At 44.8% G+C, this 24,795-nt stretch overlaps 1 protein-coding gene across 1 annotated transcript in view; it reads right to left on the minus strand.

The window, feature by feature from the left end:
• Positions 1–24,795, minus strand: part of atp8b5b (ATPase phospholipid transporting 8B5b) — a 306,737-nt gene that overhangs the window by 274,315 nt on the left and 7,627 nt on the right. Inside the window, exon 2 of the mRNA XM_041183329.1 lies at positions 13,694–13,752. Within this exon, the coding sequence (XP_041039263.1) occupies positions 13,694–13,752 (59 nt within the window). The remainder of the gene's footprint in view (positions 1–13,693; positions 13,753–24,795) is intronic.

The following is a 24,795-nucleotide window of genomic DNA, read 5'->3' on the forward strand; positions in this document are numbered from 1 at the left end:
ATCTATCTGCTGCCCTTGTCCTTCTAGATGGTAGCAGTCATGGATTTGGAAGGTGCTGCCTAAGGAGCCTCAGTGAGTTTCTACAGAGCATTTTGTAGATAGTACACACTGCTGCTACTGTGCGTTGGTGGTGGAGCAAGTGATTGTTTGAGAATGTGGTGCCAATCAAGCAGGCTGTTTTGTCCTGGATGGCGTCAAGCTTCTTGAATGTTGTGAGGGCTGTACTCATAGAGTACAAGTGGGGAGTATTCCATCACACTCCTGACTTGTGCCTTCTAGTTGGTGGACAGGCTTTGGGGAGTCAGGAGATGAGTTACTCGTCGCAAGATTCCTAGCCTCTGACCTGCTCTGGTAGCCACAGTATTTATATGGCTAGACCAGTTCAGTTTCTAGTCAATGGTAACCCCCAGGATGTTGATAGTGGGAGATTCAGTGGTGGTAATGCCATTGAACGTCAAGGGGAGATGGTTAGATTCTCTCTTGTTCGAGATGGTCATTGCCTGGCACATGTGGTGTGAATGTTACTTGCCACTTATCAGCCCAAGCCTGAATGCTGTCCAGGTCTTGCTGTCAATGGACATGGATTACTTCAGTATCTGAGGAGTCACAAATGGTGCTGAACATTGTGCAATCATCAATGAACATCGCCACTTCTGACCTTATGATGATCGCTTTCCCACTTAAGGGCCTCATCCCCCACTGCTGGTATTCAAGCAGTGGCAGGTGGTGGACTCACCACACCGGGAGACCAACAAGCAAACCTGATAGGGGAGTCCCTCATTCAAAGGCACTCGGTGCCTAATTGTGGCACCCAGGATTGACCATAACACATAGGAGCAAAAATAGGCCATTTAGTCCATAGAGTCTGCTCCGCCATTCAATGAGATCATGGCTGATCTGATGATCCTTAACTCCACTTTCCTGCTTTGTCCCCATAACACTTGATTCCCTTACTGATTAAAAATCTATCTCAGCAGTGAATATACTTAACGACCCAGCCTCTACAGCCCTCTGCGACAAAGAATTCCACAGATTCACTACCATCTGAGAGAAGAAATTTCTCCACATCTCTACCTTAAATGGGCGACCACTTACTCTGAGATTATGCCCTCTGGTCCTAGACCTTCCCACAAGGGGATACAACCTCTCAGCATCTACCCTGTCAAGCCCCCTAAGAACCTTATATGTTTTAATATGGTCGCCTCTCATTCTTCTAAACTCCAATGAGTATAGGCCCAACCTACTCAACCTCTCCTCATAAGAAAATCCCTCCACACCCAGGATCAGCCTAGTGAACTTTCTCTAGATTGCCTCAATTGCCAGTATATCTTTCCTTAAATAAGGGAACCAAAATTGTTCACAGTAATCTAGGTGTGGTATAACTTGTGCTTTGTATAGTTTTCGCAAGACTTCCCTATTTTTATACTCCATTCTCTTTGAAATAAAGACCAACATTCCATTTGCCATCCCTATTACCTGTTGAACTTGTATGTTAGCTTTTTTGGGATTCATGCAGAAGGACTCCCAAATCCCTGTGTGCTGCAGCCTCCTGCAGTCTTTCTCCATTGAAATAATATTCAGCTCCTCTATTCTTCCTGCCAAAGTGCATAACCTCACATTTTCCCACATTTTATTCCATCTGCCAAGTTTTTGCCCACTCAATTAACCTCTAAATCCCTCTGTAGACTACTTGTGTTTTCCTCACCACTTGCCTTCCCTCCTAATATTGTATCATCCACAAACTTGGCGATAGTACATTCACTTCCTTCATCCAAGTCATTAATATATATTGTAAATAATTGAGGCCCCAGAACAAAATTCCCTGTGGCACTCCACTAGTTACAGGTTGCCATCCTGAAAATGCCCCTCTTATCCCAACTCTCTGTCTTCTATTAGTTAGCCAATCCTCTATCCATGCTATTATACTACCCCCAACATCATGGGCTCTTAACCTATTAAATAGCCTTATGTGCAGTACCTTATTGAACGCCTTTTGGAAATCCAAATATATTATATCTACAGTTTCCCCTTTATCTATTCTCAAAGAATTCTAATAAATTTGTTAGGCATGATTTCCCCTTCATGAAGCCATGCTGATTCTGCTTGATTAGATTATGTTTTTATAAATGCTCTACTATTACATCCTTTATAACAGACTCCAACATTTTCCCAGTGACAAGTGTTAAGCTAACTGGCCTATAGTTACCTGTTTTTTGTCTCCCTCCCTTTTTGAATAAGGGTGTTATACTGGCCATTCTCAGGAAGGGAGGGCCCGCTGAGAGCCACCCTTTTACCCTTTCCTCCAACCCCTCTCTCCCACCCTCTCCATATGATTCCCATCCCACCTCCAGGGATCATTGGTGAAGACCCAATTGACTAACCAGCAACAGCTGCCACTCCCAGTGCAGCTGCTGATAATGAAGCACCGCCAGCTTCTGATTGGCCAGCAGCTCAAGGAGATGGGATTTTCGCCTCACTGTGAGAAGTCCTGCAATTAAATATCCCCCATGGAGCCAGGAGCCCTAGTGGTCAAGTTCCCACTGGCAATGAGGGATTTAATTCCTTCAGGGCTCCCAGAAATCATGTTGGCTAGGGTGCCGCCAGTTTTGGTGGCTCATGTTAGGCCCCACCACCGCCCTCACTAAATTCTACACTAGAAATCCTTCCTTTGGCAGATGTGGTGTGTCATCCCTCCCACTTTCTCTGATTGGTCAGTAAACTGAGAATACCCCTTAATTACAAATGGGTTCCCAACCCACTGCAGAAACCCCCACCCCGCTACCTGGGGGTATGTTATGTTCGGATTCCACTCAAGAACTCTGCCAACATTTGTCAAAAGGAATTCAAATGCCAGCCATAATAAATGAGGTTTTAATTCACTTGGGGCAATTTACAAGTTTGAATACTTACCTGGGCTGCGGCTCAATCTTACCTCCAGGTCACTGTTCAATTTCCCAAGTGGGGAAACCGTGTTGGAGACATTAAACTTAAACCTAAGTAAAATTCAATTCAAAAACATCTCATTCACCTCTTCTAACACTGTTGATTCCACAAATTCGTACTTGTCCACCTGCACTTATTAAAGCCCTGACTTTGAGAAATAGGTTACTCACAAGCATCCAAATGTGCCTTCAGGAATGAGCGTGATCAAGTCAGGTTGCATTCACAATCCAAGAAACAATTATTTGAACTGCCCAGTACTGGTGTAATGTGGCTGCTGTGCACTACCCACAGTGCACTCCAAATATTTAAAGATTTAATTCATAATTCGCAATGATTATACATTCCCTTAAGGAATAAAAACTTCAGGGGAAAAGTGGCCCAACCATTCTTAACAAGAAAAGTTAAATGTAGTACTTGATTAAAGGAAAAAGCTTCGAATGTTGTCAAAAAGAGTGGAACGGTTGAGGATTGGGAGGATTTTAGAATTCAGCAAAGGATAAGCAAGAAATTGATAAGCAAAGAGAAAATAGGATATGAGAGTAAACAAGCTAGAGATATAAAAACAGATTAGAAAAACTTCTATCGGCTTCTATAGGTAAAAAGGAAGAGTTTAGCAGAGGCAGAATCAGGAAAAATTACAAGGTGAAATATGGAAATAGCAGAGACATTATGCGAATATTTTGTACACATCTTGACCGAAGACACAAAAACATTCCAGAAGTAGTGCCATACAATGGGCAGGATTTTATTTCCCGCGGGTGGGTGGGCATGTGCCTGACTCAATCAAGCATAATATAGTGTGCGATGACTTTGGGCGAGCCTCCCGACATCAATGCGCATTTGCATGACATTTCGATTGGCGGGCACGCATGAGAGTTGGCAGCAAGCCCGACGACAATTAAGAAGCTTATTCAGCCTTTTTCGCTGCCCATCCAACTTTACGGTTGACGGGTGAGTGAATTAGCCAGGTGGCCTGTTGAATTTGTAGCAAACCTCATCCACAGGCAGGATGAGGTTTCCACAATTAAATAAAGAATAAATATAAATATTGGGCAGAATTTTTATTCTGTTAATGTTATTGTGAGTGAGTCCCATGTCGGGACATTTTTTTCAAATTTTAGAACTTTTCATTTTTGATTCTAAAATTGTTCAGCTCTCTGAGGCAGCTCCCTGCCTTCAGGGAGCTTTCAGTGCGTGCTTCCCCGGGCATGCACAGACTTCTGCGCTTGCACTCCTCCTGCCCTCGCCCCGGCAGCGTTGAGGTTCTCAGCACGGTTTTCACTCTGGCTGGCCATTAATTGGCCAGTCAGCGTGAAATCATGGTCAGAGGCTGATCGCGGGCAGCAAACTGTTTCCCGGCCACTCCTGGGCCCACCCACTGCGCCCGCCTGACAACCCGAAAATCCTGCCCATATGTCGAGTGAAAATGAGGAACTTAATGATGTTAGTATAAATAAAGAAGTAGTACTGGAGAAATTAACAGGACCAGAAGCCAACAATTCTCCTGGAGCTGACAGCCTATACTCTTGGGTTTGAAAGCAGGTAGTTACAGAAATAGTGGATTTATTGGTTTTGAGCTCCCAAAATTCCCTAAATTCTACAATGTTCCCATAGATTGGAAGGTAACAAACATAACCCCGCTGTTCAAGAAAGAGGGGAGAGAGAAAACAGTAGGTCAGTTAGCCTGAAAATCTCAACCGTCTTAATTTTGGAGTGTAGAGATTGTAGAGAATATGTGAAAATTTATTATTAGGGACCTGATAAAATTATATGATTAGGCAGAGTCAACAAAGAGGTTTCATCCAATTAAACCGTGTTTGACAAATCTGTCAAGAGAGTTTTGAGGGTGGGGTATCAGTGGTTGTAATGCATTTGGATTTTTAAAAAAGCATTCAATAAGGTGCGATAAAGGAGATTATTACACAAAATTATGTGATTAAAGGTAATACACTAGCATGAATTGAGAACTGGTTAATGAACAAAACACAGAGAGTAGGTTTTCAGGTTGGCAGGCTGGGGGAGGTGGTGGGTAGTAGTAATCTCATTGGACTAGTAATCCAGAGGTTCAGGCTAATACCCTGGGTTCAAATCCCAACATGAAAGCTGGTGGAATTTGAATGCAAATAATTAAAATAAATCTGGAATTGAAAACCAGACTCATAATGGTGACCAGGAAGCATCATCGATTGTTGTAAAAAAAAGCCAACTGGTTCACTAATGTCCTTCTGGGAAGGAAATGTGCTGTCCTTACCTGGTTTGGCCTACAGCTGACTCGACTCACAGCAATTTGGTTGACTTTTAACTGCCCTCTGAAATGGCCTAGCAAGCCACTGAGTTGTATCAAACCAGTAGAGAAAAGTTGATAAGGAATGAAATTGGATGGACTATATGGCATCGACCTAGGCACCAGAAACAACAACAGCACACCCAGCCCTACTGTCCCTGCAAAGTCCTCTTTTCCAACATCGGGGGGCTTGTGCCAAAATTGGGAGGGCTGTCCCACAGACTAGTTGTACTCACTGAATGATACCTCCAGACACTACCATCACTGGGTCTGTCCTGACCCAACAGAGGTGACAGCACAGAGGTATACAGCCAGGAGGGAGTTGCCCTGGGAGTCCTCAACATCACCTCCGGACCCCATGAAGTCTCATGGCATGAGGTCAAACATGGGCAAGGAAACATCCTGCTGATTACCACATACCACGACCCCCCCCCGCCCCGCCCCCCCCCAAAAACCCACCCACCCACCCACCCAACCCCCAAGCTGATGAATCAGTCCTCTTCCATGTTGCCATCACTTGGAGGAAGCACTGAGGGTGGGAAGGGTACAGAATGTACTCTGGGTGGGAGACTTCAATGTCCATCACCAAGTGTGGCTCAGTAGCAGCACTACTGACTGAGCTGGGCAAGTCCTAAAGGACACAATTGTTAGGCTGGATCTTCGGCAGATGGTGAGGGAACCAAGAAGAGGGAAAAACCTACTTGACCTCGTCCTCACCAATCCAACTGTTCCATCTGTCCATGACAGTATTGGTAAGGGTGATCACCACGCAGTCATGTGGAAACTAAGTCCCATCTTCACATTGAGGATACCCTCATTGTGTTGTGTGGCACTACCCCTGTGCTAAATAGGATAGATTTTGAACAGATCTAGCAACTCAAAAACTAGGCATCCATATGGCACTGTGGGCCATCAGCAGCAGCAGAATTTTATACAACCACAATCTGTAACATCAAGGCCCAGCATATACCCCACTCTACCATTATCATCAAACTGGGGAATCAACCTTGGTTCAATGAAGAGTGAAGGCGGAAATGCCAGGAGCAGCACCAAGCATACCTAAAATGAGATGTCAATAAGAGCGTAGGAGGACATGGCAGCAGCACCAGGCATACTTAAAATGATGAACCTGATGAAGCTACAACACAGGACTAGTTGCATGCCAACAGCGGAAACAACATGATAGACAAAGCTAAGCAATCCCACAACGAACAGATCAAATCTAAGCTCTACGGTCCTGCCACATCCAGTTGTGAATGTGGTGGACAATTAAACAACTAACTGGAGGAGAAAGCTCCACAAATATCCCCATCCTCAATGACAGGAAAGCCCAGCACATCAGTACAAAATACAAGGCCGAAGGATTTGTAGTCCCCTTCAGTCAGAAGTGCCAAGCAGATGATCCATCACAACAAAACAAAAACAGAATTACCTGGAAAAACTCAGCAGGTCTGGCAGCATTGGCGGAGAAGAAAAGAGTCGACGCTTCGAGTCCTCATGACTCGAAACGTCAACTCTTTTCTTCTCCGCCGATGCTGCCAGAGCTGCTGAGTTTTTCCAGGTAATTCTGTTTTTGTTTTGGATTTCCAGCATCTGCAGTTTTATGTTTTTATCCATCACAACCCCTTCCTGAAGTCCCCAACATCGCAGGTCCCAGTCTTCAACCAATTCGATTCACTCCATGTGATGTCAAGAAATGGCTGAAAGCACTAGATCCTGCAAAGGCTATGGGCCCTGACAACATTCTGGCAATATACTGAAAGACGTGTGCTCCAGAGCTATCCATGACCCTAGCAAAGCTATTTTAGGACAGCTGCAACACTGGCACCTGCCCGGCAATGTAGAAAATTGCCCAGGTACATCGTGTACACAAAAAGCAGGACAAATCCAACCCGGCCAACTACCACCTCATCAGTCTAATCTCGATCATCAGCTAAGCGCTAACAAGTGTCACTGAAAGTGCTATCAAGTGGCACTTAGCAATAACCTGCTTCCTGATGCTCAGTTTCTGTTCTACCGGGGCCACTCAGCTCCTGAATTCATTACAGCCTTGGTCCAAACATGGACAAAAGAGTTGCAATCAGGAGGTGACGTGAGAGTGACTGCCTTTGAGATCAAGGCCATTCTTGACTAAATGTGGCATCAAGGAGCCCTAGCAAAACTGAAGTCAATGGAAATCAGGGGGGAAACTCTCCACTGTTCCTAGTCACAGGAAGGTAGCTGTGGTTGTTGGAGGTCAGCCAACCCAGTACCAAGGCTTCATTGCAGGAGCTTCTCAGGGTAATGTTCTAGGCCCAACTATCTTCGGCTGCTTCATCAATGCCATTCTTTCCATCATAAGGTCAGAAACAGGGATGTTCAAGAATGATTGCACAATGCTCAGCATCTCTTCTGTGCCCATATGCAGCAAGACCTGGACAATATTCAGACATGTGCTGATAGGTGGAATGTAACAGTCGCGCCACACAAGTGCCAGGCAATGACTATCTCCAACAACAGAGAATCTAATCATCTTCCACTGACATTCAATGGCACTACCATCACTGAATCCTCCACTATCAACATCCTGGGGGGTTACCATTGACCAGAAACTGAACTGGACTACTATATAAATACTGTGGCTACAAATGCTGGTCACATGCTGGGAATTCTGCAGACAGTAACTCACCTCCTGACTCGCCAAAGCCTGTCAACCATCTACAAGGCGCAAGACAGGACTGTGATGGAATACTCTCCACTGGCCCGAATGAATACAGGTCCAACAACTCACAAGAATCTCAACACCATTCAGGATAAAGCAGTCCGCTTAATTGGCACCCGATCCACCACAATAAACATTCACTCCCTCCGCAACTGATGCACAGGGGCAGCAGTGTGCACCATTTACAATGTGCAATGCAGCAACCCTCCAAGGCTCCTTCAACTGCACCTTCCAAACCTGCGACTTCTACCACCTGGAAGGACAAGAGCAGCAGATGCATGGAAACACCACCAGCTGCAAGTTCCCCTCCATGTCACACATCATCCTGACTTGGAACTATATTGCCGTTCCTTCATTGGCATTGCATCAAAGTCCTGGAACTCCCTTCCTAACAGCACTGTCGGTGTTACTACAACACATGGACTGCAGCTGTTCGAGAAGGCAGCACACCACCCCTTCTCAGGGGCAAGTTGGGATAGGTAATAAATGCTGGCCTAGCAAGCAACACCCACATTCCATGAACTAATATAAAAAATGCTAGTGAGGTATTGCAAGGATTAGTGCTTGGGCCTCAGCTATTTACAATCTATATCAATGACTGAGTATAATGCATGCAAGCATTACTGAGAGTAAAAGGTTAGGCGGGGAGTAAGCTGTGAGGACACAAGAGGGTTCCAAAGGTGTGAAATAGGTTAACTGAGTGGGCAAGAACAGGGCAAGTGAAATGCAATGTGCTGAATTGGTGAGAAGCCGCGAAATGTTTTCACTTGGATAGGAAAAACAGAAAAGCAGAATGTTTTTTTAAATGGTGACAGACTGTGAAATGTTGTCACTCAAAGGAAGATGGGTTTATTTGTGTACAACAACCACGTATCATTGTTTAGCCCCTTTAACATAATAAAACATTCCAAGGCGTTTCACAGGTGTATTACAAAACAAGACATGACATTGAACCACATGAACAGATTTAGGTCAAATTACCAAAAAGCTTAGTTAAAGATTTTGGTTTTAAGGAATATCTTAAAGAAGGAAAGCGAAGTGCCGAGGCACTGAAGTATAGGGTGGAATCTCGTTGTAGCACTGGGGGATTTGTTTGCTGTCTGGAGAGCCGGTGAGAGACTGATGCTGCCTCTTTTCAGAAAGGTCTGTCAAGCCACATGTCAATCAGGCAGTGGCTAGGCCACTGGCAGCCTTCCCCTGAAATCAAGACCCCAGGGGCGGAAGTTGTACCGAGGGAGAGCTGCCGGCCAATCAGAGGGAGGCAGTTCTTGTGCTCAGTTGCTGCTACAGGAAAGACACCCACCTTAGTCCCAGGATCATGGAGTGACCCAAGCTACAGGTATGTAATGTGGACTGGGGATTTCACGAGAGTAGATTGCGGGGAGAATGGGGCAGGGCGGTCAAAAGCAAGGGCATGAGGATGGCTATCAGCAGCCCCGACCACCCTCCCCACTGTCCAGTTCCTTGATCAGATACTGACTCCTTTTGATCAAGAGACCACCCCCGCCGCACCGTAAGGTGACAAGCGGCCTGCACAGGTTCATCTGTCATACATGCTGCATGGCGACAGGCCCACTTGCAGCTGGGTTATCACAGGATGAATCCCTTAAGTGGTTATTAATTGGCCACTTAAAGGCCTTAATTGGCCGCAGAGAAGGAAGGTCGACCATTGGTCTTCCCGTCCAGAACTTAATTCTGGTGGAGGCGGAAAGGCAGCAGGGTTCAAGTATGCCACCACCCCACCTAAGTAAATTCCCTTCCCACCTCCAAGATTTCCACCAATGAGAGCATAAGATTTCATCCACAGAGAGGGAATTGTAGAGTTCGAGCCTAGGCAAGTGAAAGTACAGCCATCTATGATGGAGACATTAAAATCGGGAATGCTAGAGGTAGATGAGGCTAGAACTAGATGAGTGCAGATATTTCAGAGGGTTGTGGAGCTGTAATAAATTACAGAGGCAGTGGAAGGATCCTGCGGGTAACATGGATCAGAAATTTAAAAGCACGACATTGCTTGACCAATGGGTGTCAACAAGCATAGGAGTGATAAGTGAAAAGGGGACCAAAAACAATGGCTTCAGTCTTCTCAATATAATTGTCCACAATAAACAGGACAAATCCAACCTGGCCAATTACTGCCTCATCAGTCTACTCTCGATCATCAGGAAAGTTATGGAAATTGTCATCCACAGTGCAATCAAGCAACACTTACTCAGCAATAACCTGCTCAGTTTGGGTTCCGCCAGGGCCACCCAGCTCCTGACCTCATTACTGCCTTAGTCCAAACATGGACAAAAGGGCTGAACGAAGGAAATGAGGTGAGAGTGACTGCCCTTGATCTCAAGGCAGCATTTGACCAGTGTGGCATCAAGGAGCCCTGGCAAAATGGAAATCAGGGGGAAAACTCTCTACTGGTTGGAATCATACCTAGCACAAAGGAAGTTGATTGTGGCTGTTGGAGGTCAATCATCCCAGTCCGGGGACATCATTGCTGCAGTTCCTCAGGGTAATGTCCTAGGCCCAGTCATCTTCAGATCTTTCATCAATAACCTCCCTTCCATCATAAGGTCAGATGTAGGGATATTTGCAGAAGATTACACAATGTATCCTCAGATACTAAAGCAGTTCGTGCCCATATGCAGCAAGACCTGGACAATGTTCAGACTTGGGCTGATATATGGCAAGGAACAAGTGTCAGGCAATGACCATCTCTAAAAAGAGAGAATCTAACCATCTCCCCTTGACATTCAATGGCATTACCATCGCTGAATCCCCCACTATCAACATCCTAGGGGATTACCATTGACCAGAAACTGAACTGGACCAGTCATATAAATACTACGGCTACAAGATCAGGTCAATGGCTGGGAATTCTGCAGAGAGTAACTCACCTCCTGACTCCCCAAAGCCTGTCTACCTTCTACAAGGCACAAGTCAGGAGGGTGATGAAATACTCATCACTTGCCTGGATGAGTGCAGCTCCAACACTCAAGAAGCTCGACACCAACTTGGATGAAGCAGCCCGCTTGACTGGCACCGTATCTAGCACAACAGCCATTCACTCCCTCCACCACTGAAGCAGAGTGGCATCAGTCCACCATCTCCGAGGTGCATTGCAGCAACTCACCAACGCTTCTCTAACAGCACCTTCCAAGCCTGCAACCTCTACCATCTAGAAGGACAAGAGCAGCAGAAGCATGGGAACACCACCAGCTGCGTTCTCTCCACGTCACACACCATCCTGGCTTGGACTATATCGCGTTCCTTCACTGTCACTGGATCAAAATCTTAGAACTCCCTTCCTAACAGCACTGTGGGTGCTCCTGCAATACATGGACTGCAGCAGTTCAAGAGAACAGCATACTTTCATCTTCTCAAGGGCAATTAGGGATGGGCAATAAATGCTGATCTATCCGGTGACATCCACATCCCATGAATGAATATGAAAAAAATGGAGGAAATTTCTGCTCATACAGTACTGGATGCTGGATAAGCAGTGTGACAATTTAGCAACAGGAGTTGAGAGAGATGGATGGTGAGGTAGACTTGGGTGGTGTCAGCAAACATGTGAAAACTGACACTATGCTTAGCTGATGTTGCCAAGGGCAGCATGTAGATGGAAAATAGGAGTGGACCAACGATAGGTCCTTAGGGAACACCAAAGGTAACTGTGCGGAAGCTGGAGGAAAAGCCAATGCAAGAGATACTCTGTTTGTGTTAGATAGATAAGAATACAACAAGGTGGGAGCAGTCCCAGCCAGCTGGCTAACACCTTGGGGGTTACTATTTACCAGAAACTGCACTGGACTAGCCATATAAATACTTTGGCAATAAGAGCAGATCAGAGGCTAGGAAGACTGCAGTGAGTAACCCACCCTCCTGACTCCTCAAAACCATCTACAAAACACAAGTCAGGAGTGTGATGGAATACTCTCCACTTGCCTGAATGAGTACAGCACCAACAACACTCAAGAAGCTTGACACCATCCAGGACAAAGCAGCCTGCTTTATTGGCACCCCTTCCACAAATATTCACCCCTTCCGCCACCAGTGGCAGTGGCAGCATTGTACCATCTACAAAATGCACTACAGAAACTCATCAAGGCTCCTTAGGCAGCACCTTCCAAACCCACGACCACTATCATCTAGAAGGACAAGGGCAGCAAACGCATGGGAACACCATCACCTGGAAGTTCCCTTCAAAGCCACTCACCATCCTGAGTTGGAAATATATCACTGTTCCTTCATTGTCGCTGGATCAAAATCCTGGAACTCCCTCCCTAACAGATCTGTGGGTATACCTACACCACAGGAACTTCAGTGATTCAAGAAGGCAGCTCACCACCACCTACTCAAGGGCAATTAGGAATGGGCAATAAATACTGGCCTAGCCAGCGACACCCACATCCTGTAAATTGATTTAAAAAAAGAAAAAGTAGATAGGCATTGGAGGAGGATGGTGTGGTCAACCTTGTCAAAGATTGCAGCCAGGTTGAGAAGGGCAAGGAGGGTTAGTTTATTTTTGTTACAGTCACAAAGGATCACAAATTACATAAAGTCAACATGCAGGTACAGCAAGCAGTTAGAAAGCAAAGCATATGTTTGCATTTCTTACAAAGGGGTTGCAATAGGGCAAAGTCATCTTTCTGCAATTTTATACAGCCTTGATGACAATACGCCTGGACATACTGTGTACAGTTTTCGTCATTACCCAAGGAAGGATATGGCTGCCATAGAGGGAGAGCAACAAAAGTTCACTAGACTGATTCCTAGGACAAGGAATAGTCCCATAAGGAAAAATTGAATCGACTAGGCCTATATTCACTAGAGTTTACAAGAGTGAGATGTGATCTCATAGAAATGTATAAAATTACTAAGGTCGAATGCTGGGAGTATGTTTCCCCGGGCTTAAAACAATGGGGTTATAGTCTCAAAATATGGAATTGGTGCTTTAGGATTGAGATGAGGATTTTTTTCACTCAAAGAATTGTGTACCTTTGGAAATCTCGACCCCAGAGATCTATGAATGCTTGTTTGTTGAGTATATTCAAGTCAGAGACCGATAGATTTTTAAGGGAATTAAGAATATGGGGAGTGTGGGAAAGTGTGGAAGATCAGCCATGATCTTACTATATGGCAGAGCATGACCAAAGGACCAAATGGCCATATCAACAGAAATGGAGAACATTAAAAAAAACCTCCTAGTGCCATGCAGGCTTGAAGGTCAATCTTCAGGAATGTGGAGTAATTGACAGGTATGACTCTTAAGTCTGCATCTGTTGTTGCAGCAAAATCAGACTCTTCCTTGCAGTTACCAGTGGAATGTATTGCAACTTCACAATATCTGCATGAAGAATATGATTCACAGACTATCCTGCACAAGACGATCAACTGAATTTCATCACTCATACCCGATCAGCTTCACTTATGGAAATGTGAATTATATCATATGGATGTTCAAGATCTATGTTCCCCTGAAACCACCAACTAAGATGAGTTCAAAAACAATCATAATGCAGTTACAGACTATATTAAGCTTGGCTCCAGAAGAATTATCCTTCACTCTAAGGGTAAGGTATCATCAATACCAAGAAAGGTCAGATATTTGACGTCACAAGTTATATTACTATTTATTGTTTTTCTGCCAGTGAACACTAGGTGTCATACCTTGGATCTTCCCAGTTCAATGCCATATTATTCAGTATATTTATCCACTAAGCCATTGACAATGCATTGTCAAAATTTAAAATTTTAAGTCTACTCACCACATAATGGAATTTCAGATTGAAATCTCTGTCATTTGCCCTTAAATGTCTCTCTTGCTCTGTGAAACAAAAGTGAATAACTTTGTTACACAAACATATGTATTTGAAGAGAATTAATTTGCAAGATTATGGGAAAATAGTTGGAATGTGGGACTAAATTGAACTTCTTCAGACATGATGAGCTATATGATCTCTCTCTGTGCTGTAAAATTCTATGATTCTATACACTTGTGTAGATAATCATAAATAAGTTCTCAGTTAAGATTTAGTGTGCATAACAACAGTCATAATTACTTACCTTGGTTCTAAGAGCACAGTGTAAAATTTTAAACAAGTCCTTTTTGCTATAGATGTAGACTGACCTGAATTTTCAGGTTGCAATGAGGCTGAAAGGAGGTAGTTGGGCCCTGAAATACCAGAACTGGCTGACATGCCTGTTGCTTTGCACCGTTCAAGGCACCAGTCATGTTGACCAGCACTACAATCTGCAACTAAGGCAATTGAGGAACATAGGAAATATGAGCAGGAGTGGGCCATTTGGCCCCTCAAGTGGGCTCCACTATTCAACTAGATCATGGCTGATCTTCTACCTCAACACCATTTTCCCGCACTTTCCCATATCCCTTGATATCTTTAATATCTAGAAATTTATCAAGCTGTGTCTTGAACATACTCAATGACAGAGCCTTCTGGGGTAGATAATTATAAAGATTCACCACCTTCTGAGTGAAGAAATGCCTCCTCATCCCAGTCCTAAATGGCCTATCTCTTTTGAGACTCTGTTCACTGGTTCTACCTGCATCTACCCTGTTGAGCTCTGTAAGAATTTTGTATGTTTCAGTGAGGCCACATTTCATTCTTCGAAACACTAGAGAATATGGGCCAAGTCTCCTCAATCACTCCTCACAGGACAATTCCACTATCCCAGAGATCAGTCTGGTGAACCTTTGCTGCACTCCCTCTATGACCTTCCTCAGGTAAGGAGGCCAAAACTGTGCATAATATTCCAGGTGAAGTCTCACCATGGCTCTAGACAATTGCAAGATTTCTTTACTCTTGTACTCAAATCGTCTTGCATGAAAGGCCAACATACCATTTGACTTCTTAATTGTTTACTGCACATACATGTTAACTTTCAGTGACTAATGAACAGGGACATCCAGGTTATGATGGGCATCAACAGGACAGTATAGAACTTCAAAAGGACATAGACAAGTTGGTGGAGTGGGCAAATAGGTGGTAGATGAAGTTCAATGCAGAGAAGTGTGAGACCATTCATTTTGATAGGAAGAGCATGGAGAGGCAATATAAAATAAGAGGTACAATTATTAAGGGTGTGCAGGAGCAGAGAGACCTGGGTGTATATGTGCATAGTTTACTGAAGATGGCAGGACAGGTTGAGAGAACAGCCAATAAAGCATAAAGTATCCTGGGCTTTCTTAATAGGGGCATAGAGTACAAGAGCAGGGAGATTATGCTGAGTTTATGTAAGATACTAGTTAGACCTTGCTAGAGTATTGTGTACAATTCTGGGCGCCACACCACAGGAAGGATGTGATCGCATTGGAGAAAGTACAGAAGAGCTTTACAAGAATGGTTTCAGGGATGAGAAACTTGAGTTATGAAGATAGATTTCAGAGATTGGGACTGTTCTCCTTGCAGAGGAGAAGGCTGAGAGGAGATTTGATAGAGGTGTTCAAATTCATGACGGGGCTGGATAGAGTAGATAGAGAGAAACTGTTCCCGCACGTCAAGGGGTCAAGAACGAGAGGGCACAATAAAGTGATTTGCAAAAGAAGCAAATGTGATGTGGGAAAAAACTTTTTCACACAGTGAGTGGTTTGAGTCTGGAGTGCACTGCCTGGAAGTGTGGTGGAGGCAGGTTCGACCGGGGCATTCAAGAGGGCAATAGCTGATTATGTGAAAAGAAACAATGTGCAAGGGTACGGGCAAAAAGCAGGGGAATGGCACTAAGTAATGGTGCTCATTTGGAGAGCTGATGGGCTGAATGGCCTTCTGTGCCATAATAATTCTGTGATTCTGTGATCAACACTTCCTAATCTCTCAATATTTAAGAAATACTCTGCATTCCCATTTTTCCTACCAAAGTAGATAACTTCACATTTTTCCACATTATATTCCATCTGCCATGTTCTTGCCTAGTCACTTGGCCTGTCTCCTTGAAGCCTCTTTGTATTGTCCTTGCAACTCACAATCCCACCTAGTTCTGTGTTATCAGCAAACTTGGAAATATTACACACACAAAAAAAATACTGGAAAAACTCAGCAGGTCTGACAGCATCTTTGGAGAGAAAGACAGAGTTAACGTTTCGAGTCTGTTTTTCCAACATTTCTTGTTTTTTACTTCAGATTTCCAGCATCTGCAGTATTTTGCCTTTATCTTGGAAATATTACAGTTGGTCCCCACAACCAAATCATTGATATAGATTGTGAATAGCTGGGGTCCTACGCACTGATCCTTGCAGTAGCCCACTAGTCAAAGCCTGCCAACCTGTGAATGACCCAGTTATTCCTGCTCACTGTTTTCTGTCCATTAACCAATTCTCAATCCATGTTATCCACAATCCTATGTGCACTAAATCTGCTTACTATCCTCCTGTGTGGGACCTTATCAAAAGACTTCTGAAAATCCAAATACACCACATCCACTGGTTCCCCCTTATCTTTTGCTTAATTCATTCAGGGAATGTAGGTATTGCTGGAGTGGCCTGCATTTATTGCCTATCCCTAATTTCCCTTGAGAGGGCAATTCTGCTAGTTACATCCTCAAAAAATTCCAACAGGTTTGCCAAACATGATGTCCCTTTTATAAATCCATGTTGACTCTGCCCGATCCTTCCATTATTTTCTATATGTCCAGTTATCACAACCTTTATAATATTCTAGCACTTTCCCTACTTAAAAGGGATGAGTCTTGCGAGCTGAGTTCAGAGAGGTAGGAAAGAGATTAGCAAGCAGGGCGCTAAAGGTAGTAATCTTCAGATTACTTCCAAGGTCACATGCTAGTGAATATGGAAATAGGAGAATACACCAGATGAATGCGTGGCTGGAGAGATTGTGCAGGAGGGAGGCATTGGGACTATTTCTGGGGAAGATGGGATTTGTACAAGCCAGACGGTCTACACCTGAATAGGACCAGGGCGAATGTCCTTGCAGGAAGATTTGCTTGTGTTGTTGGGAAGGGTTTAAACCAGATTGGCAGGGGGATGGGAACATGAGGGCAGCTTCAGATAGGCAAAATTCAGAGCAAGGAGCAGGAGACAGAAAATTAGCAGGTGACTCTGAAAGACAGAAGAAGCATAGGTTAAAAGGTTTACAGCACAGAAATTTGGCAATGTTAAAAGGTATTTATTTAAATGCAAGGAGGAGAGTAAACAAATGAGCTGAGGGCACAGATAGACTTTTGGCAGCATGATGTCATTGCTATAACGGAAACTTGGCTTAAAGAGGGGCAAAAATGGCAGCTCAACATCCCTGGATATAAGGTTTTCAGGCAGGATAGAGAGGGGCCTAAAAAGGTGGGGGCAGTTAAAGAATCAATTACAGCTGTGAGGAGGGATGATATACCAAATGAATCATCAAAAGGGGAAGCCATACTACCAGGTGTGTACAATAGACTCCCAAATAGTGAGAGGGAGATAGAAGAGCAAATATGTAAACAAATTTCTGAATGCAAAAACAATAGGGCAATAATAGTTGGGGACTTCAACTACCCTAAAATCAACTGGGATACGAACAGTATAGTAGATGCAAACAGCACAAAATTCTTGAACTGCATTCAAGAAAACATTTTTAGCCAGCATGTAGCAAGCCCAATAAGAGGGAGCGCAATTCCAAATTTAGTATTAGCAAATGAAGCTGGGCAAGTGGATGAAGCAGCATTAGGTGACCATTTTGGAGATAGTGACCATAATACAGTTAAATTTAATGTAATTAAGGAAAATGATAAAGATAGAACAGGAGTAAACATTCTAAATTGAGGAAAGACAAATTTTACAAAGCTGAGAGGTGATCTGGCAAAAGTGGACTGCTGACAGCTACTTGAAGAGAATCAATGACAGAACAGCAGGAGGCATTCAAAAGCAAGATTCTACAGGCACAGTGTATACATGGCCCCACAAAGATAAAGCAGAAAAAGAAAGCTATGACATTCACAAAAAATTTAATACTGCAGAAACCTAATGGAGTATAGAAAGTACAGGGGTGAAGTAAAAAAAGAGCAAGAGAATAACTAAGGAAAGGGCAGGGCTGATCAGAGATGTGTGTGGTGACCCCTCTCTGATGCTGAAGATGTGGGCAGGGTCCTCAATGAGTACTTTGTCTCTGTCTTCACTAAGGAGAGGGATGAAGCAGATATTCTAGTTAAAGGGGAGGAGTGTGAAATATGAGATACAATAAGCATAGTGAGAGAGGATGTAGTGGATGGACTGAGATCCTTGAAGCTGGATAAGTCACCAGGGCTTGATGGACTGTATCCCAGGCTGTTAAAGGAAGCCAGGGAGCAAATAGCAGATGCTCTGAGGATCATTTTCCAATCCTCACCAGACACAGATAAGGTTCCAGAGGATTGGAGGTCTGGGGATGTTGTACCATTATTTAAAAAGCTTGTGAGGGATAGGCCAAATAATTATAGATTGGTCAGTCTGATCTGTGGTGGGCAAATGAATTAGAATCAATTCTGAGAGACAGGATAAACTGTCACTTAGAAAGGAACGGATTAATCAGGGAAGTTGGCATAGTTTTGTTAGGGGAAGGTCACGTCTGACTAATTTAATCAAATTTTTTGAGGAAGTAACAAGGAGGATTGATGAGGGTAGTGCAGTGGGTGTTGTTTACTTGGGTTTTGGTAAGGCATTTGACAAGGTCCCATGTGGCAGATTGGTCAGAAAAGTAAACGTCCATGGGGTACAGGGGAATGTGGCGAGTTCAATTCAAAATTGGCTCAGCAACAGCAAAAAAAAGGGTAATAGTTGATGGATGTGTTTGCAAATGGAAAACAGTTTCCAGTGGTGTTCCATAAGATTCAGTGTTCGGTCCCTTCCGGTTTGTTGTATATATTAATGATTTGGACTTAAATGTGGGTGGCATGATTGGGAAATTTGCAGATGATACAAAAATTGGCCGTGTTGATAGTGAAAAGGATAGCTGTTGTCTGCAGAATGATATCAACAGTTTGATTGGAAAAGTGGCAGATGGAATTCAATCCAAAGAAATGTGAGGTCATGCATTTGGGGAGGGCAAACAAAGCTAGGGAATACTCAATAAATGGAAGGATATTAGGGGGGCAGAGGAAGTGAGAGACCTTGGTGTGCATGTCCACAGGTCCCTGAAGGAGGCAGAACAGGTGGATAATGTGGTAAAGAAAGCATATGGAATCCTTTTCTTTATTGGACAAGGCATAGGACGGAATTGTCCAATTGCACTAAGTGCTGTAGTGGGCGAGTAAAATAACATTTTACACACCAGCCTGAATGGCGGCTTCTCACGCTGCATCATCCCAACCTGGCTGCATTAATTATGCATTCATGGAAAACATGCCATGTCCATGGCAGGCATGCTCTCATCCGCCCGACACACCATCACCTTGCTGCTTCATCACGCCAGGCGCCATATTTAAAGTGCAGCCCACAAATACCTTTCAGTGCTTCTAGCCCAAGACTGCTGCATGGAAGACATGGCTCCGAAAGGCAAGAAGACTGCAGTCCCCAGGTTCAATGATGTGTCCCTCGAGCGCCTTTTGGAAGCAGTGGAGGCCTTCGTCCCCCACTCTGGCTGCAGGATGGGCAACAACATCACCAATCCAGCTTGGGAGGCGGTGGCAGCAGCAACGCCCTGAAAAAAAGGACAGTCACCCAGTTCCAAAAGAGAATGAATGATCTCCTCTGTTCCGCCAGGGTGAGTCACTCACTACCCACACATGCCAGGCATACTTATCATCTGGCTTGGCAGGCATCCTGCTTCTACTGTCTCCATCTCTATTCATGAAGGATAAGCCGGCACACAACAAGTGGGAGTGATCGCAATCCGGTGGAGGAATGCCTGAAATCAGGCAAATGGGGAGTATTCCATCACATTCCTGACTTGTGCCTTGTAGATGATGGACAAGATTTGCGGCATCAGGGAGTAAGTTACACGCCACAGGATTCCTAGTCTCTGACCTGCTCTTGTAGCCACAGTATTTATATGACTAGTCAAGTTCAGTTTCTGCTACCAGTAACTCCCAGGATGCTCATAGTGGGTGATTCAGTAATGGTAATCCCAGCGAATGTCAAGGTGATGATTAGATTCTCTCTTGTTGGAGATGGTCATTGCCCGACACTTGTGTGGTGTGAACGTAACTTGCCACTTGTCAGCCCAAGCCTGAATATTGTCCAGGTCTTGCTGCATTTGGATATGGACTGCTCCAGTATCTGAGGAGTCGCGAATGGTGCTGAACATTGTGCAATCATCAGCGAACATCCCCACTTCTTACCTTATGATGGAAGGAAGGTCATTGATGAAGCAGCTGAAGACGATTGGGTTGAGGAACTCCTGCAATGATGTCCTGGAACTGAGATGACTGACCTCCAACAACCACAGCCATCTTCCTTTATGCTAGGTATGACCCCAACCAGCAGAGTTTTTCCCCTGATTCCCACTGACTCCAGTTTTGGTGGGACTCTTTGATGCCACATTTGGTCAAATGCGGCCTTGATGTCAAGGGCAGTCACTCTCACCTCAACTCTGGAATTCAGCCCTTTTGTCCATGTTTAAACCAGGGCTGTAATGAGGTCAGGAGCCAAGAGAACTTGCTGGAACCCAAACTGAGCATCAATGAGCAGGTTATTGCTAAGCAAGTGCCACTTGATAGCACTGTGGATGACCCCTTCCATCACTTTAGAGATGATCGGGAATAGACTGATGGGGCAGTAATTGACCGGGTTGGATTTGTCCTGCTTTTTATGCATGGGACATACCTGGGTAATTTTCCACATTGCTGGGTAGATGCCAGTGTTTTACCTGTACTGGACCAGCTTGGCTAGGGGTGCAGCAAGTTCTGGAGCACAAGTCTTCAGTAAGTCTTCAGAACTATTGCCAGACTATTGTCAGGGCCCAAAATTTGCACTATTCAGTGCCTTCAGCCATTTCTTGATATCGTGTAGAGTGAATTGAATTGGCTGAAGACTGGCATCCGTGATGCTGAGGACCTCTGGTGGAGGCCGAGATGGATCATCCACTCGCCACTTCTGGCTGAACATTGCAGCAAATGCTTAAGTCTTATCTTTTGCACTGAGGATGGGGATATTTGTGCAGCCTCCTCCTCCAATGAGTTGTTTAATTGTCCACCACCATTCACGACTAGATGTGGCAGGACTGCAGAGCTTAGGTCTGATCCATTGGTTGTTAGATCGCTTAGTTCTGTTTATCACTTGCTGCTTATGCTGTTTGGCACAAAGGTAGTCCTGTGTTGTAGTTTCACCAGGTTGACACCTCATTTTTAGGTATGCCTGGTGCTGCTCCTGGCATGCCCTCCTGCACTCTTCATTGAACAAAGGCTGATTCTCTAGCTTGATGTAATAGTAGAGTGTGGGAAATGCCACGCCATGAGGTTACAGATTGTGGTTGTTACAGTTCTGCTGCTGCTGATGGCCCACAGCGCCTCATGGATGCCCAGTCTTGAGTTGTTATATCTGTTTGAAATCTATCCCATTTAGCACCATGGTAGTACCACACAACACAATGGTGGGTATCCTCAATGTAAAGGTGGGACTTCATCTCCACGACGACTATGCAATGGTCACTCCTACCGATATTGTCACGGGCAGATGCATCTGCAACAGGCAGATTGGTGAGGATGAGGTCAAGTATTTTTTCTCTCTTGTTGGTTCCCTCACCACCTGTCGCAGACCCAGCCTAGCAACTATGCCCTTTAGGACTCAGCCAGCTGGGTCAGTAGTGGTGCTATAAAGCCACTCTTGGTGATGGACATTGAAGTCCCCCATCCAGAGTACATTCTGTGCCCTTGCCACCCTCATTGTTTCCTCCAAATGGTGTTCCACATGGAGGCACACTGATTTATCAGCTGAGGGAGGGCAGCATGTGGTAATGTGTAAAGTTGCTCAAGATGGTGACCTGAAAATGAAGCCGTTGAAGGTAAAGTTGAGGTTATATGATAGAACAAGGCTCACCTCAAGAGGACAACTAGTCTAAGAGCCCAATGCAATGGAAAGAAAGAAGGTCTGTAGTTCGAGATGGTAGCAAAATACTAAGCAAAATGCTCAGCTGAAACAAGTCAAAAGCTTGGAGCAGCAACCCTCCATATACCAGAAGAGATTCGCAGCATTTTGCATGGCACTAAGCTATTAGCTGCTGAGCAGGTCCTGACAAACTACAAAGATGTCTTCACAAGTCTTGGATATCTTCCTGGTGAATATCATCTTGAAGCAGATGAGAGAGTGAGACTGAAGGGCATCTTCCAAGGAGAGATCCAGCTGCCATCAAGTCCAGCCTGAAAGACAAGATAGAGGAGGTTGAAAAGATGGGAGTATTCAAGACTCCCAAAGGCTAGATCAGCAGAATGGTAGCAATGAAAAGGCCTGGAAAGCCGAGGGTGTGCATAGATCCAAAGGACATCAAGTTTTGAAGAGATCTCACTATCCCATGCCAACCATTGAAAAAATGTTGCTGCAACATGCCATGACAAAGGTCTTTACCATCTTAGATGCCAAGGATGGATACTGACAAGTGAAGTTGAATGAAAGCAACAATTTGCTGATGATGTTCTGGACACCATTTGGGAAGTACAGGTGGTTACGCATGTCATTTGGCATTTTTACAGTTCCAGAAGAGCATCAACACAGATAGCATGAGGTAGTCAAAGATCTACCAAGAATGGAAGCAATCATGGATGATCTACTAGTCTATAAATGTGGAGATATGATGGAAGAAGCCATCACAGACCATGATCAGAATCTAATAAGACGGTTAGAGAGAGCTCACCAGACGAACCTGAGGCTGAACAAGAAAAAACTGCAACTGAAGATGACTGAAGTCAAGTATATAGGTCATGTACTGACAGTGAAAGTGAACTGTAGCAGAGATGCAACAACCAACAGGTGTGAAGGCGGTTCAACAATTTGTAGGATTTGTGAACCATCTAGCCAAGTTCATGCCCAATTTGTCATCAGAATGTGAACCTCTATGCAAGCTCACTGCAAAGCATGTTCAGTGGTATTGGGGCACAGAACAAGAAGCAGCTTTCACTTGTATCAAACAATTAGGCCTGGGTTTTCCATGTGTCAGCCATATTCGGTGGCACAAGTGGACAATATGGTGAGAAGGCCAAAAATCGAGTTCACGACGTCGCGAAACCAGTTTGCGATCGTCCGCTCCACCTGCCGATCGCGGACCACATTCCTTGCCACCACACATCAGGAACCTCATTATAAGACATCAGCACAGCATTATAAGGCCAGCCCACCGGACTCTTCTCATCCCCCCATTGGATCATTTGCACACGTCAGCGGGAAAACATGATGACGTGTTTCACAACAGCATAAGGCGTGCACTTGGCGGGCTGCAGTTCACTCGAGACTTCGAGGTTTGTTTGCCTACCTTGTTTCGATCAGCACTCGCAGACATCAGCGCCAGGCTTCACAGGCAGCACCACATCACTTTTGGGAGGGCTCACGGGTAGGTCTCTACCTACCAGATCAGCCATATGTGGGTGACTTTTCAAAGGCTGCAGGGCAAGGTCTTGCTTGGGGAAGGGGAAGAAGTGGCCTCAAGCAAGGGAAGAGGTTGCAGGATGAGAACTGTACTGGGAAGGAGGGTATTCCAGGGCATATGTGGGGGCACATGTTAATCTGTAAAAGTGGCTTCAAAATGGTGGGGGCTGGGGTCATAGTCTCCAGAGGAGAAGAGGCCAGATGGACATGTGAGGATATGTGTGCGAGAATGGCTGCTGATGTCCCTTGAACTGGCAATGAGTGAGATGCCAATGAATGTGCGATGGGCTTGAATGTGTGAGTTTAGAGTGATGAGATGGATGCCATACCCTGGCTGCATGGATGAGATCATTCATTCTCTATCTGCATTGGATGGCCAACCGTTGCCATTGCCAACCAAGCTGGAGTGCTAATATTGCTGCCCCTCCTGCAGCCAGAGAGGGGTAGAGGACATTACAGCTGGTCTCCATGGTGTCCAAAAGGAGTTCAAGGGCTGCAGTCTTCTTGTCTTTCGGGGCCATGCCTTCTTTGCTACAGTCCTGGGCTGGAAGCACTGAGCGCGGCTGTACTTTAAATTTGGTGCCTGCATGATGAAGCAGCGAGGTGATGGTGTAGCAGGCCAATCGGAGCCCACCCATCATCGAAATGGCGTGTTTCCAGGGAATGCAAATGTCATGTGGCGAGTTTGGGCCGATATGTCATGAAAACCCGTCATCGTGGCTGCGGGCAAAATGTCGTTTTCATAGTAGTTTTTATCTATTGATCATGATTGATTTAACTTCCTCTCTACCTTTTTCCTCTTGCTTTTCTGCTATTCTTGGGATGCTTTTTGTGAACTTTTTTTTTGACCAGGCAAAGGCATACGCAAAACCAGGCACAAAGGGAATGGACAAGGGTGATTAGTTGGCTTTTTTAATGGAATATTGAGTGGTCTGTTTGATAAATTTGGTTTGGAATGGTTGTTTTGCAGGGCTTTTATTTCAGTATTGTGGCCAAGAGAACACTGTGATCATCAGTGACAGAGGGAAGATAAGATGTGTGACTGTCGTAGAATGAGGATTGGGATTACATTCTCAGGAACCATAGGGTGACGCAATCACAGACAGCCTGGTTAGAAAGAGGATGTGATGGTTGTCTTCTCCCTTTCTCCTTTTGCTTCACTTCCTCTTGCTGAACTGCTCACCATATTCCTGGTGGCAAGGATTATGCTCTCATAAAGACGAGGTTATGTCAAACACAGCAGACCATGACACATTGCTCCAGCAAGTACTGCAAGGTCCCGTCGGAGCAGTCCAGATTTGAGAACCTCTTTGGTTGTTGTGGCAGCATGCCTTTCATATATGTGGGTAGTTTATGCATCCATTTCATGAGACA

Source organism: Carcharodon carcharias, chromosome 1 (genome assembly GCF_017639515.1).
Source record: "Carcharodon carcharias isolate sCarCar2 chromosome 1, sCarCar2.pri, whole genome shotgun sequence".
In the NCBI taxonomy this organism is placed as follows: Eukaryota; Metazoa; Chordata; class Chondrichthyes; order Lamniformes; family Lamnidae; genus Carcharodon; species Carcharodon carcharias.